The 16,178-nt window shown below is 41.9% G+C and overlaps 1 protein-coding gene and 1 long non-coding RNA gene across 2 annotated transcripts in view; one reads left to right on the top strand and one right to left on the bottom strand.

The window, feature by feature from the left end:
* Positions 1–8,614, top strand: part of PLG (plasminogen) — a 52,422-nt gene extending 43,808 nt beyond the window's left edge. The window contains exons 18-19 of the mRNA XM_012506089.2: positions 6,678–6,823; positions 7,463–8,614. Of these exons, the coding sequence (XP_012361543.1) occupies positions 6,678–6,823; positions 7,463–7,624 (308 nt within the window). The 3' untranslated portion in view covers positions 7,625–8,614. The remainder of the gene's footprint in view (positions 1–6,677; positions 6,824–7,462) is intronic.
* Positions 1–16,178, bottom strand: part of LOC115834475 — a 62,160-nt gene that overhangs the window by 34,256 nt on the left and 11,726 nt on the right. The window lies entirely within an intron of this gene.

Genomic DNA, 16,178 nt, shown 5'->3' on the forward strand with positions numbered 1-16,178 from the left:
TCTTTTTTGAATTGAACCCTTTACCATTATGTAATGCCCTTCTTTGTCTTTTTTGGTCTTTGTTGGTTGAAAGTCTGTTTTGTCTGAAATTAGGATGGCAACCCTTGCTTTTTTTTCTGATTTCCATTTGCTTGGTAGGTTCTCCTCCATCCCTTTATTCTGAGCCTATGGGTGTCATTACATGTGAGATGGGTCTCTTGAAGGTAGCATACCACTGGGTCTTGCTTTTTATCCAGCTTGCCACTCTGTGCCTCTTAAGTTGGGCATTTAGCCCATTTACATTCAAGGTTAGTATTGCTATGTGTGAATTTGATGCCCTCATTGTGTTGTTATGCTGGCTTGTTTGTGTGATGGTTTTATAGTGTCATTGGTCTGCGTATTTAAGTATATTTTTGTATTGGCTGGTAGCCATCTTTATATAGTTAGTGCTTCTTTCAAGATCTCTTGTAAGGCAGTTCTGGTGGTAACCAACTCCCTCAACATTTGCTTAGCTGAAAATGATCTTATTTCTCTGTTGCTTAGGAAGCTTAGTGTGGCTGGATATGAAATTCTTGGGTGGATATTTTTTAAGAATATTGAATATAGGCCCCAATATCTTCTAGCTTGTAGGGGTTCAGCTGAGAGGTATGCTGTTAGATTGATGGGGTTCCCTTTGCAGATGACCTGTCCTTTCTCTCTAGCTGCCTTTAACATTCTGTCTTTCATTTTGACCTTGGAAAATCTGATGATTATGTGTCTTGAGGATGATCTTCTTGTATAGAATCTCGCAGGGGTTCTCTGTATTTTCTAAATGTGACTATTGGCCTCTCTAGCAAGGTTGAATAAGTTTTCATGGACAATATCCTGAAATGTTTTCTAAATTGTTTACTTTCTCCTCATCCCTTTCAGAAATGCCAGTGATTTGTAGATTTGGCCTTTTTACATAATCCCATGTTTCTTGGAGGCTTTGTTCATTCCTTTTCATTCTTTTTTCTTAATTTTTGTCAACTGTCTTATTTCAGAAAGCCAGTCTTCCATTTCTGAGATTCTTTCCTCAGCTTAGTTTATTTTGCTATTAATACTTAGATTGCTTTGTGAAATTCTTATAGTTTGTTTCTCAGCTCTCAGCTCTGTCAGATCCATTAGGTTCTTTTTTAAACCAGTGATTTTGTCTTTCAGCTCTATATCATTTTATTGTGATCCTTAATTTCCTTGGATTGGATTTTGCCATCCTCCTGGATCTTGATGATCTTCATTCCTATCCATAGTCTGAATTCCAGTTCTGTCATTTCAGCCAGCTCAGCCTTGTTAAGAACCCCTGTTAGAGAACTGGTGTGGTTGTTTGGAGGACATATGGCACTCCGGCCTTTATGTTCCTTTAACTGCAGTGTAGGTTGAATACAGCCAATAGACTTGTTCTTTGGATGTTTTTACAGGGCCAAAGCCTTGTGCAGGGTCTTTATTTGAAGTTGATTTCTTGTCTTTGGTTTCATAGTGTGGTAGGTTAGCAAGGTATTTGTGGTGTTGAAGCTTTGGGGTGTGATCCATTTTTAATTTGTATATTTCCCTACACCTAAAACAAGCAAAAAAACATTAAAGGTCTTTGAGTCTCTTAATCCATAATTTCAGCATTCATATTGCTTCCCTGGGTAAGTGGGGTTTTCACCCAGCCCTCAAGTTAACAGTGTTAGATTATTTTTCATGTGAAATTAGCCAGACTGGCTTTCTTAACATAATGTAAAACAATAACAACAAGTTATAATTAGACTAGTCTTCTTCCCAAATACCCACATGTCTAATGTAAGTGGGATGGTGTTAAACAGGGGACCTACGGCCGGGGGAGAGGCGGACAGGTCCCATGGCCCCAGGTCTAGGACGGCATTTGGTATTGGTTGATGGGTGTGGATGAGAACAAGAGAGGGAACATTTGTGCAGGATGTGGTATCAGCACCTGTAATACATTTTAGGGATTCTTTCTTCTCTTTGCAGTATGCCCTGACAATAATTATATCCATCAGCCTAGCCCCCTTGGCCATTGAAACACTAAGACTGTCTTAGGATCTCTGCTCCAGTTTCTCAGAGGTACTGGGAGGGCATTAGTAGTCTGAAGCCCTGGAAATGCGTTCTGACTTTGCCACTAGCTAGATAGACCTGGACTAAGCATGTTGCCTCTTTGTACCACTCAGCTCTAACCCCTCATTCAAAAACCCAGCAATTTCAAGTGGTGTTTTTCACATCAGCCTTTGCATAAGTTTTCATCTGAAGAAAGGTTTTTTTGTTTTTGTTTTCTTGGTTTAACCAAACGTTTAAAAATGAATGGTCTCGATGATTTCAAAGTTGGCTTTCCTTTTCCTGTGCTTTTCCTACTATTTAAAAACTTCACCTCCTTGATTTCTTGATCTCCCTTTCTGCACTGCTGGGTCTGGGAGCATTGAGGCCAAGTAAAAGGAACCTTGGCAAATGAGGAACACCTATGGGTGTGCCAGGCTGCTCCCAGTGTTTTGCATTTTTAAAAATTTAAATGCTGCAAACCTCTATGAATTACATATTATTGTTCCTAGTTTACAAATGAGGAACCTGAGGCTCAGAGAAGGTGTGGGACGGTACAGACAAACCTGAATTGGAACCCTGGCTCCCATTTACTGGCTGTCAGGACTTAGAAAAGTCATAAAATCTCTGGCCGGGTGCAGTGGCTCACGCCTGTAATCCCAGCACTTTGGGAGGCTGAGGCGGGCAGACCACGAGGTCAGGAGCTCGAGACCAGCCTGACCAACACGGTGAAACCACGTCTCTACCAAAAATACAAAAATTAGCTGGGTGTGGTGGTGCACCCCTGTAATCCCAGCTACTCAGGAGGCTGAGGCAGGAGAATCACTTCAACCTGGGAGGTGGAGGTTGCAGTGAGCCAAGATCATGCCACTGCACTCCCACCTGGGTGAGAGAGTGAGACTCTATGTGAGAAAGAAAGAAAAGAAAAGAAAAGAAGAAAGAAAGAGAGAGAGGGAGGGAGGGAGGGAGGGGGGAAGGAAGGAAGGAAGGAAGGAAGGGTGGGTGGGTCATGAACTTTCGTTGATTGTTTCCTCAGCTGAAATGTGGGCTGCAGGACTACTGGGGGAGAAACAATAAGAAAGTGCATCAAGCACCAAGCACATGCTAAGAACTCCATCATGGCAGCTCCTGATAATAATACAGAATAGAGTTGTATCTAACTTGACTCTTTCTTGCAAGTGACAGAAAATGCAACTTAAATTGGATTAAGCAAAAAAGAGAAATTCTTAGTGAACTGAAAATTCTGCAGGCTCACATCATGGCCCCAGACCCTGTCCATTATTCTTGGGCACAAATGTGACATTCTCGTGGCTGCAGATGCTGTGGTGGCTCTGGCTCTGCCAGGAAAGAAATAAGGAAGGCCACTCTCCCCATTACACAAACAACAGTCTTCCAGCTCTGAGAGGTCGAACTTGTGTCATCAACCTGCCCCTAAACCCATCACTGATTAACTCCAACCTGCATCAGCTGTTCCATGCTGGAGGTGGACGCAGGACCACACTCATACCAAGATGGGGGCAAAGGGTAGTTCCCTCGACAGGATTAGAGGATATAGTGTGACAGGCTGCTGGACAGACAAAAAGCAAACAGATCCTCTACAATTCCTCAACTGATGAAAGCATGAAGCTAAAACCATAAAGATCTGTGTGTGAGTTCTGGCTCTCCCATCTTCCTTGTGAGATTGAGCAATTAGTTAATCTCTTTTAGCCTCAGCTTTCTCACCTGTACCAACCTATAAGGTCATTGCGAGGATTAAGATTATGCCTCATGATCATCATCATCATCATCACCATCCACATTGCAACCACAACTACCATCATCATCCCCACCAACATCATCACCACCACCACCACAATTATCATTACCACCACCATCACCATTGTCACCCTCAACATCATCACCATCATCACTATCATCACCATCACCATCATCACTACCACTACCACCACCATCACTGTCATCATTCCACCACCATCACCATTAACGTTACCATCACTATCATCACCACCACCACCACCACCATTACTGCCATCAACATCACCATCACCATCATCACCACCGTCACCATCATTATTATCAACCATCATCACCACCACTCCACCACCATTACCATTATCATCACCACCATTACCACCACCATCATCACCACCGTCACCACCACCACCATCACCATCACCATAACCATCATCACCACCACCACCACCATCACCATCACCATCACCACCACCATCAACATGATAGTAATTATGATTACCACCACCATTAGCATTATCATTACCACCATCAGTACCATCACCGCCACCACCTCCATGATCATTACTACCCACCACCATCACCATCACCATCATTTCACCACTAGCACAATTATCATTACCACCATCACTACCACCCTCATCACAATCCTCATCATCACCATTCCACCACTGCCACCACCATCATGACCGCCACCACCACCACCATCACTATCATTAACAATAGACATCACATAACCAGTTTGTAGCTGGACCTTGAGCCCAGAGCCCACTGTTTCTTCAGTCCCACCGCCAACCACCAGGATGAGTCACGAAACATAACTCAGGCCTGTTCCTCAATTTTCTACATGTCAATAATGACATTGAAGCAATGGGTGTTCTCAGCTTCTCAGAGGGAGGTTGAAATTCTCCTGCTCTTCCCTTCGCATTTCCAGATGTTCCCTGACTTGGATATTCCAAACGCAGAGTTTGGAGGTGTTGAGGCCAAGGGGTTTTTCCAGGTCAGCCATCATCTGCAATCACTGAGCTGATCCTGCTGCTGGACTTTCCCTGTTGCCCTCTCCCCAACGCCCCATCGGGGAGGGCTTCAATCCTCAGGTCACCTGTGGCCTTCCTGCCCTCAGAGGTGCCATCTCTACATCTACCACTGGATGGCAGCACCTACTCACAGATTGCATCAATTTCCCAGCAACTCATGGTGGGTTTTCCCCCTTATCAGGGTGTTTGCCTTGCTCAGAGAGCAGATTCCAGAGCAGTGACACCTAACTTAATTTTCAGCAAAACATTTTGAGAAGGGTGCTCCCTCACACATCTACACAGTCCAGGTGATGCACCCACTGCCCAACGCTTGGTAGTCAAGAGGAGCTTCCTCCCTACAGCTCTGCCTAGATAGGGCTGAGCTGGGCTCTGGAGCGAGGCGCTGGGACGAGCCTCTTCCATGCTGCTCATGTAAACTCCAGATTCAGTGTCAGTTTTCTGAACCCGAGACAATGATCTAAATGCAGTCAAAGGCTTTGGGGAAAGAGAGAGTGCCTCGGTTCTTGCCTGTGTCATGCTCGCAAAGCAAAGAGTTTTGCAAAATTTTAATGAAACCTGGGCTTGCAAAATTGGAAAACTGGATTATTTGTGAGAACACTGAGACATCCCTGGGCATGTCTATCTGGAAAAACGGCATTTTCTCTGGCAATTTTGCAGACATTCTATTTCAATTTGGCAAAGAAAATAAAGCAGTTTTTCACAAAGGCAGAAATATAACTAGAATGTTCACTCTCCCTAATTGTCAAAGAAGTGTAAATTAGAAAATGAATCAGGACAATTTCAACCTATTAGATTAGCTAATATTTTAAAAATTGAAGACTCATACAGTGAGGTGAAGTGATTGTTTTCTATTGACACGGTACACTGTCACACCCTTTTAGAAAATAATTTGGCAACGTTATTGACAGACAGAAATATGTCTATGTAATTTATGGGAATTTAGGCTCAGAAGATATTAAGGAATAAGAATGAACTTTATGAACAAAGATGTGGAAAGCTGGAAGCAAGAGTGGGGCCAACACGCATGGGGAGGAAGCATTTGGGCAGTGACTCCACAGACCCAGGCTCAAGCTGAACTACACAACCTCCTTACGCCTCAGTTTCCTTAACAGTAGAACAGAAATGATAAAAGTGCCTGTTTCATAGGACTATTGCAAGGATTAAGTGAGATACATCACATTATAAGCTTGTGTCTGGAAAGGTTAATTCTTGGTAAATGATGACTATTCTTTTTTATTGCAATAAAATATACAAAACATAAGGTTTACTATTTTAACCATTTTGGAAGGTACCACTGAGCGGCATTTAGTACATTCACAATGGTGTGCAACCATCATCATATTTCCAGAACCATTCCTCATTCCCAAAGGAAACCTCATGCTCATTAAGCAGTAGCTCCCCTTAACATATTAGTTATGAAGATCGTAGCATTATACAAAACTCATGACACAATGTTGACTGAAAATATCAAGATGTGAAATTTTCTGTTATGATGTAATTAGTAAAAGAAGCATATTAAAACGTCTGAAAAAAGAGTATATAAAAATAGCAATTGCATTTTTCAGACTCTACATTTTAAACATTATTCTTTATAGTTTTAAAAGCAAAAAGTAAAGAAAAAACAACCAACCCCAAACCACCATGACAAAGCCCAGATTGTTAAATCCAGGTCTCAGGAACACAGAATCATATATGATGTTTACACTCTGCAGGGTCAGAGACTCCAGCAGCATTGGGAGCTGCCTCGTGTTCTGCAGCCTCACAGACAGGAGGTCCAGTGCTGCGGCTCTGTTCTTCTGGAATTTCCTCCTGAACGTGTTTTGGGTGCAGTTACCATTTCTTTCATCTTTTTAAACACAGGTACTTTTGGGGCTGGCCTTCTCAAGGAAGCCCAGCTCCCTGTGATTGAGAATAAAGTGTGCAATCGCTATGAGTATCTGAATGGAAAAGTCAAATCCACCGAGCTCTGTGCTGGAAATTTGGCCGGAGGCACTGACAGTTGCCAGGTAAGCAAAGATCAAGAGACCAAAGTTAGTCTTGTGCTCTCTTGTCTCAGTCTCAGCCCCTCAGACTTCATTCCCCAGGTGGCAAATTCAAGGATTTTCAACCGAAGACCCCTGTCTAAGTGTTGCTCAGAAACTCCCTAGATCTGTCCCTGAATGCGTATTCAGATAATCTAAGGGGATGTCTTGGGGCTTGAGTTCCAGATCGGTAGCAAGGGAGTTTTAAGTGCCATAACTACCTCAGGCCACTCACCCTCCTGGGGTGTGCTGGTGGCCAGGGACTAAAGTGGTGATTTTTCCGGTAGGGAAGGAGGTAGAGGGTACAGGACAGAGACCAACTGCACACACTTTACAGAGATGCCCAGGCTAGCCCAGTCTAAAGGAAACACCAACATAGGAAGGGATGTGTGCAGGATTCACAAAAGATCTTTTTTACTCCCCGGAAAAACTAAGTGGTGTGGTTTCGCTGAATAGACTTTGCTAAGTACTTAAGCACTGCAGATGCTCGAGTAATATGCTCATAAGTTCCTTTCTGATTTCAATTACTGGGAAAATGTATATATGGATAGTAGAAGGATGGCATCCCATAATAAAAGGCAGGCAGCCTAACCCTCACATGGATTTTTCTCTCCCTCTGTTTAGGGTGACAGTGGAGGGCCTCTGGTTTGCTTTGAGAAGGACAAGTACATTTTACAAGGAGTCACTTCTTGGGGTCTTGGCTGTGCACGCCCCAATAAGCCTGGTGTCTATGTTCGTGTTTCAAGGTTTGTTACTTGGATTGAGGGAGTGATGAGAAATAATTAATTGGACGGGAGACAGAGTGGAGCACTGACTCACCTAGAGGCTGGAATGTGGGTAGGGATTTAGCATGCTGGAAATAACTGACAGTAATCAAACAAAGACACTGTCCCCAGCTACCAGCTACGCCAACCTCAGCATTTTTTGTATTATTTTCTGACTGCTGGATTCTGTAGTAAGGTGACATAGCTATGACATTTGTTAAAAATAAACTCTGTACTTAACTTTGATTTGAGTAAATTTTGGTTTTGGTCTTCAACATTTTCATGTTCTTTGTTCATCCCACCAATTTTAAATGGGCAGACGGGGGAGCGGGGGGATTTAGCTGCCTTTGATAAGGAACAGTGCACAAAGGACTGAGCAGGCTGCGAGGTCACAGAGGGCAGAGCCAAGAAGTTGTCCACGCATTTACCTCATCAGCTAACGAGGGCTTGACATGCCTTTTTACTGTCTTTATTCTCATCACTGAGATGAATGTTTTCAAAGCTGCAACATGTATGGGGAGTCATGCGAACCGATTCTGTTACTGGGAATGAAATCTGTCACTGACTGCTTGACTTGAGCCCAGGGTACAGGGAGCAGAAAGCCGTATATGATGGAGTGAACCGGTCCACGGACATGTAACACAAGACCAGCTGAGAATCTGAATGTTGTTCTGGGGCACGTGTGAGTCTAGGATTGGTGCCAAGAGCATGTAAATGAACAACAAGCAAATATTGAAGGTGGACCACTTATTTCCCATTGCCAATTGCCTGCCCGGTTTTGAAACAGTCTGCAGTACACACAGTCACAGGAGAATGACCTGTGGGAGAGACACATGTTTAGAAGGAAGAGAAAGGACAAATGTATACTTTTTACCATTTAAAATGTTGTTATCAAACAAAAATATCCATTCAAAATACAATTTAACAATGCAACAGTCATCTTACAGCAGAGAAATGCAGAGTAAAGCAAAACTGCAAGTGACTGTGAATAAAGGGTGAATGTAGTCTCAAATCCTCAAAGAGCTGTTTATTTCATTGACAGATTATTTGTATTCAATTCTGATGTGCTTTAGGGATGAAGATGCTCATTTTACAATTAGCACACACTTCGTATAGATTGTCACGTGTTCTCCTTACAGAAATGTTGTTCCCCATTGTGAAGGATTCCCTTTGGTACCAGTTTTGCCTGTCCACATAAAGTATTTCATTTAAAAAACTCAGCATAAAATATAGACTGCATCTGAAAAGGTATTGAATAGAACATACAAAGCAGAACACACACGTTCCACATTTCAAAAGCCTCGATAACAAAAAAGAAAGATCAAATCCCTTATTAGTCTCTGTAAAGTCATTTATAAAGCTCCTGCTGATCATGTTAAGCATGGATAAAACTGACCTTCCTTTTAAATTAAAACGTAAGCTTTTCCCCAAGACAACTCGAAGTGCCAAGACTGAATAGGCACTGTCCATGTTTTTAACTCTTGGCCACGGGCACCATCAGAACTGAACTTAACAAATACATGAAAAACATCCCTTCACTTTTAAAATCCTAAGACCCAGAAATCATAATCCATGGGATTTCTTCAGTAACGAAGAGAATCTGTGGCTCTAGGTGTCCACTAAAGGAGAGCCAAAAATGTCCCGAATAATCTCAGGACCACAGCATTATTTTACGAATAACAGAACCAAGACCTCAGATTGTATAGCAGATTGGTTCTTATTGCTGGAACGGGACATAAACCATGCCTGGAACCCCAGATGTTACAGAGAAGGTAGATGGGAGAGACTCCTGACCTGTTCATGCTGCAAAGGCGTGCAGAGACCAAGGTGAGCAGAGGACATGAATGCTCACATTCTGCAGCCCAGGAACCTATGATTCAATCTCCTCATTAACAGGATTCCCAAATTTTCATCCTCCCTGCAATTTTTCAAATGCTTGGTTATGGGCTTAGTCCCTTGACTGATCAGATTTGATGAACATTTCAGCACAAATTTCCCAAATCCTTGGTTTTCAAATCCTGCATTCTTGATGGAGCTGTTATGAGAATCGGGTGGGGGGCTTTTCTCGTCTCTCTTTAGCCTAATGAGTCAGACACCAGGAAGAGCCGTGCACCTGAGAGGCTCTTTTTTAAGCCAGCTACATATTATGTGTTCCCAGAAACTTCAACAGCACTACAAATAATCCTAACTCATCCAACATTATATAAAAATACTATGGATAGATTGAGGTCTTTATAGAGTGTTACAACAGTGTGGCATAATGTAGCTGAAATGCACATGCGCATCTCTGCAAGGACAGCTTTGCAAGGAGGATCAGCTCCTGGATAGCTCCTTCCTTCCCTCTGTTAGGGGCCTGAAGGTGAGAGCTGGAAACGAGTTTTTTTTATTCCTGCCACACTTATAGGAATGTGGACTGAAAAAACAAAGGAGAAAGGAGAAAGTCTTTGTGAAAGGTTATGCAACTAGTTAGAGGAAGGTCTTCTGTTATTATTTAATAACATAGCTGGTTTTGATCAAATACACATACCTAACTTCTGATGAAAACCCAACTCAAAGGTAACAAAAATCACTTCAGGCTCATTTTTTGACTTGCTTTCAGACCCTAGACAGAGGTTAGTTAGCATTACAGCATTTAAGCTCTTTATGAATTTCTGCTGAATTAACATATGTTTGGAAATCAGCTGCTGATGTGAACCAAACCCAGCAGAAACGATAGAATAATCCAGTGCAGTTTTAGAAGGGAATACACTAACAGGTTTCAGTAATTTAGCATGAAGTAGTTTTTTTAGAATAAATAATCATGGATCACAATCAATGTGCTTAATTTGTAGTACAGTAAACCATACTTCTAGATTTTTTCAAGTGTGGGGACTAGGTATAATTAATCTATCCAACTTTTCATTATGAAAATTTATAAACAGAAAAAAATTAGAATTTGTGTAACAAGTTTTTGTTGGTATAATTCCTCATGTTTATATATTAGTTGGATATTGATTTTCCTTGCTCCCCATTGGGACAATCCTGCACCACCCCACCACCCTTCACCAGCCAAAAACAATCTCTCCCAGTTGTTTAATTTTAACGCAGCTGACGTGGTAGAAGAGTCCTGGTCTCAAAGGACTCCCTCTTCCTCCATTTCTTCCTGATGAGTTTGCAAATCTGACCCCTGACTGAATCAAGAATGAAAGCATCACTCTTGGTGTGTAAACAGGCAGCAGTCAATGGAGTAGAATCAAAGGGAAGAAAGATTTTCCTCAGGATTTTTGAAATATTAAAAAACATTAGAGTTCCATATCCTTAATTTCCAGTTCATTATCAAGATTGCTTTTTATTTTTTAAGTTAGCAGTTAAATCATTTTTAAAGATTACACAAAAAAAAAAAACAAGACTATATGTTCTGTTTAAAAAAAAAAACAAACAAACAGTATAGAAGTCTCTGACAGGAAAGTGATGGCCCTTCCTTCATTACCCGTCTCCCCAGCCCATTTGTGTCCCCAGATATTGTTTTACATCTTTTACTGTACATTCTCATATTCATACTCTGTCTTTTTTAGTGAAAAATTTCAAACAGAAGCTTACAAAGAATTTCAGTAATGTTAATTTTTGTTGACATAACTCTCCATGTTCATATATTGGCTGGATATTAGCTTTCCTTGTATACTATTTAAACACCTGCCTCCAAAACTCAATCTCTCTTTCTTTTCTCTGTCTACTTACCTCTATTACCTATCTATCATCTATTATCTATTTATCTGTTCATCAATCCTTCTATCCATTATCTATCATCTGTGTCTATCTATCTATCTATAATCATCATCCATCTACCTATTGTCTGACTATCTACCATCTGTGTGTCATCTGTCTTCCTATCCAGCTACAGAGAGGGACTGCCTTTGGTTTCAGCTTTTTATAAATACTCTAACACGTTGTTCAGCGACGTTTCACTTTGTAATCAGTCTTGAAAACCTGCCTATGCCATTCCATCTAGACAGACCTGATGCCTCCTTACTCTGTAGAGTAAGCCACACTGTTAATCCCCTGCTGCTGCACACCCCAGCAATTTCCACTTTCCCACGTCAGCAGTTCCTGCCTTTAGATCACTTCTGAGTCTTAGCACCTTACATGGAAATGCTTCTCTCTTCACAACCATGTTTAAAAAATAATGAATATTTTTATCTAGCTTTGGTGGGATTTTTTACATTAACATTTTATGTTTACTTTGAACTTTTTGCTTACGATGTAAGATGAGGATTTATTAATAACAATAATTTGGTGCAGTGTTGAAGATGGCCGAATAGGAACAGCTCCGGTCTACAGCTCCCAGCCTGAGCGACACAGAAGACGGGTGATTTCTGCATTTCTGTTTGAGGTACCAGTTTCATCTCACTAGGGAGTGCCAAACAGTGGGTGCAGGATAGTCGGTGAAGCGCACTGTGCATGAGCCGAAGCAGGGCGAGGCATTGCCTCACTCGGGAAGCGGAAGGGGTCAGGGAGTTCCCTTTCCTAGTCAAAGAAAGGGGTAACAGTAGGCACCTGGAAAATCGGGTCAGTCCCACCCTAATACTGCGCTTTTCCAACAGGCCTGGAAAACGGCACACTAGGAGACTGTGTCCCGCACCTGGCTCGGAGGGTCCTATGCCCACGGAGTCTCGCTGATTGCTAGCACAGCAGTCTGAGATCAAACTGTAAGGCCACAGCAAGGCTGGGGGAGGGGTGCCTGCCATTGCCCAGGCTTGCTTAGGTAAACAAAGCAGCCAGGAAGCTCAAACTGGGTGGAGCCCACCACAGCTCAAGAAGGCCTGCCTGCCTCTGTAGGCTCCACCTCTGGGGGCAGGGCACAGACAAACAAAAACTCAGCAGGAACCTCTGCAGACTTAAATGTCCCTGTCTGACTGACAGCTTTGAATAGAGTAGTGGTTCTCCCAGCACGCAGCTGGAGATCTGAGAACGGACAGACTGCCTCCTAAAGTGGGCCCCTGACCCCCGAGCAGCCTAACTGGGAGGCACCCCCCAGTAGGGACAGACTGACACCTCACTTGGCCGGGTACTCCTCTGAGACAAAACTTCCAGAGGAACTATCAGACAGCTGAAGTTGTGGTCTCACGAAAATCCGCTGTTCTGCAGCCACCGCTGCTGACACCCAGCCAAACAGGGTCTGGAGTGGACCTCTAGTAAACTCCAACAGACCTGCAGCTGAGGGTCCTGTCTGGTAGAAGGAAAAATAACAAACAGAAAGGACATCCACACCAAAAACCCATCTGTACATCACCATCATCAAAGACCAAAAGTAGATAAAACCACAAAGATGGGGAAAAAACAGAGCAGAAAAACTGGAAACTCTAAAAAGCAGAGCACCTCTCCTCCTCCAAAGGAACGCAGTCCCTCACCAGCAATGGAACAAAGCTGGATGGAGAATGACTTTGACGAGTTGAGAGAAGAAGGCTTAGATGATCAAACTACTCCGAGCTACGGGAGGAAATTCAAAACAATAGCAAAGAAGTTAAAAACTTTGAAAAAAAATTAGATGAATGGATAACTAGAATAACCAATGGAGAGAGGGGCTTAAAGGAGCTGATGGAGCTGAAAGCCAAGTATCAAGAACTACGTGAAGATTGCAGAAGCCTCGGTAGCAGATGCGATCAACTGGAAGAAAGGGTATCAGTGATGGAAGATGAAATGAATGAAATGAAGCAAGAAGGGAAGTTTAGAGAAAAAAGAATAAAAAGAAACGAACAAAGCCTCCAAGAAATTTGGGACTATGTGAAAAGACCAAACCTACATCTGATTGGTGTACCTGAAAGTGACGGGGAGAATGGAACCAAGTTGGAAAACACTCTGCAAGATACTATCCAGGAGAACTTCCCCAATCTAGCAAGGCAGGCCAACATTCAGATTCAGGAAATACAGAGAACACCACAAAGATACTCCTCGAGAAGAGCAACTCCAAGACACATAATTGTCAGATTCACCAAAGTTGAAATGAAGGAAAAAATGTTAAGGGCAGCCAGAGAGAAAGGTCGGGTTACCCACAAAGGGAAGCCCATCAGACTAACAGCTGATCTCTCAGCAGAAATTCTACAAGCCAGAAGAGAGTGGGGGCCGATATTCAACATTCTTAAAGAAAAGAATTTTCAACCCAGAATTTCATATCCAGCCAAACTAAGCTTCATAAGTGAAGGAGAAATAAAATACTTTACAGACAAGCAAACGCTGAGTGATTTTGTCACCACCAGGCCTGCCCTAAAAGAGCTCCTGAAGGAAGCACTAAACATGGAAAGGAACAACCGGTACCAGCCACTGCAAAAACATGCCAAATTGTAAAGACCATCGAGGCTAGGAAGAAACTGCATCAACTAATGAGCAAAATAACCAACTAACATCATAATGACAGGATCAAATTCACACATAACAATATTAACTTTAAATGTAAATGGGCTAAATGCTCCACTTAAAAGACACAGACTGGCAAACTGGATAAGGAGTCAAGACCCATCAGTGTGCTGTATTCGGGAAACCCATCTCACATGCAGAGACACACATAGACTCAAAATAAAGGGATGGAGGAAGATCTACCAAGCAAATGGAAAACAAAAAAAGGCAGGGGTTGCAATCCTAGTCTCTGATAAAATAGACTTTAAACCAACAAAGATCAAAAGAGACAAAGAAGGCCATTACATAATGGTAAAGGGATCAATTCAACAAGAAGAGCTAACTATCCTAAATATATATGCACCCAACACAGGAGCACCCAGATTCATAAAGCAAGTCCTGAGTGACCTACAAAGGGACTTAAACTCCCACACAATAATAATGGGAGATTTTAACACCCCACTGTCAACATTAGACAGATCAACGAGACAGAAAGTTAACAAGGATATCCAGGAATTGAACTCGGCTCTGCAGAAAATGGACGTAATAGACATCTACAGAACTCTCCACCCCAAATCAACAGAATATACATTTTTTTCAGCACCACACCACACCTATTCCAAAATTGACCACATAGTTGGAGGTAAAGCTCTCCTCAGCAAATGTAAAAGAACAGAAATTATAACAAACTGTCTCTCAGACCACAGTGCAATCAAACTAGAACTCAGGATTAAGAAACTCACTCAAAACCACTCAACTACATGGAAACTGAACAACCTGCTCCTGAATGACTATTGGGTACATAATGAAATGAAGGCAGAAATAAAGATGTTCTTTGAAACCAACGAGAACAAAGACACAACATACCAGAATCTCTGGGACACATTCAAAGCAGTGTGTAGAGGGAAATTTATAGCACTAAATGCCCACAAGAGAAAGCAGGAAAGATCCAAAATTGACACAGTAACGTCACAATTAAAACAACCAGAAAAGCAAGAGCAAACACATTCAAAAGCTAGCAGAAGGCTAGAAATAACTAAAATCAGAGCAGAACTGAAGGAAATAGAGACACAAAAAACCCTTCAAAAAATTAATGAATCCAGGAGCTGGTTTTTTGAAAAGATCAACAAAATTGATAGACCGCTAGCAAGACTAATAAAGAAGAAAAGAGAGAAGAATCAAATAGATGCAATAAAAAATGAAAAAGGGGATATCACCACCGATCCCACAGAAATACAATCTACCATCAGAGAATACTACAAACACCTCTATGCAAATAAACTAGAAAATCTAGAAGAAATGGATAAATTCCTCGACAAATACACCCTCCCCGAAGACTAAACCAGGAAGAAGTTGAATCTCTGAATAGACCAATAACAGGTTCTGAAATTGTGGCAATAATCAATAGCTTACCAACCAAAAAGAGTCCAGGACCTGATGGATTCACAGCCGAATTCTACCAGAGGTACAAGGAGGAACTGGTACCATTCCTTCTGAAACTATTCCAATCGACAGAAAAAGATGGAATCCTACCTAACACATTTTATGAAGCCAGCATCGTCTTGATACCAAAGCCTGGCAGAGACATAACCAAAAAAGAGAATTTCGGACCAATATCCTTCATGAACATTGATGCAAAAATCCTCAATAAAATACTGGCAAACTGAATCCAGCAGCACATCAAAAAGCTTATACACCATGATCAAGTGGGCTTCATCCCTGGGATGCAAGGCTGGTTCAACATACGCAAATCAATAAATGTAATCCAGCATATAAACAGAACCAAAGACAAAAACCACATGATTATCTCAATAGATGCAGAAAAGGCCTTTGACAAAATTCAACAACACTTCATGCTAAAAACTCTCAATAAATTAGGTATTCATGGGACGTATCTCAAAATAATAAGAGCTATCTATGACAAACCCACAGCCAATATCATACTGAATGGGCAAAAACTGGAAGCATTCCCTTTGAAAACTGGCACAAGACAGGGATGCCCTCTCTCACCACTCCTATTCAACATAGTGCTGGAAGTTCTGGCCAGAGTAATCAGGCAGGAGAAAGAAATAAAGGGTATTCAATTAGGAAAAGAGGAAGTCAAATTGTCCCTGTTTGCAGATGACATGATTGTATATCTAGAAAACTCCATCATCTCAGCCCAAAATCTCCTTAAGCTGATTAGCAACTTCAGCAAAGTCTCAGGA

This window comes from Nomascus leucogenys, chromosome 3 (genome assembly GCF_006542625.1).
Source record: "Nomascus leucogenys isolate Asia chromosome 3, Asia_NLE_v1, whole genome shotgun sequence".
NCBI lineage: Eukaryota > Metazoa > Chordata > Mammalia > Primates > Hylobatidae > Nomascus > Nomascus leucogenys.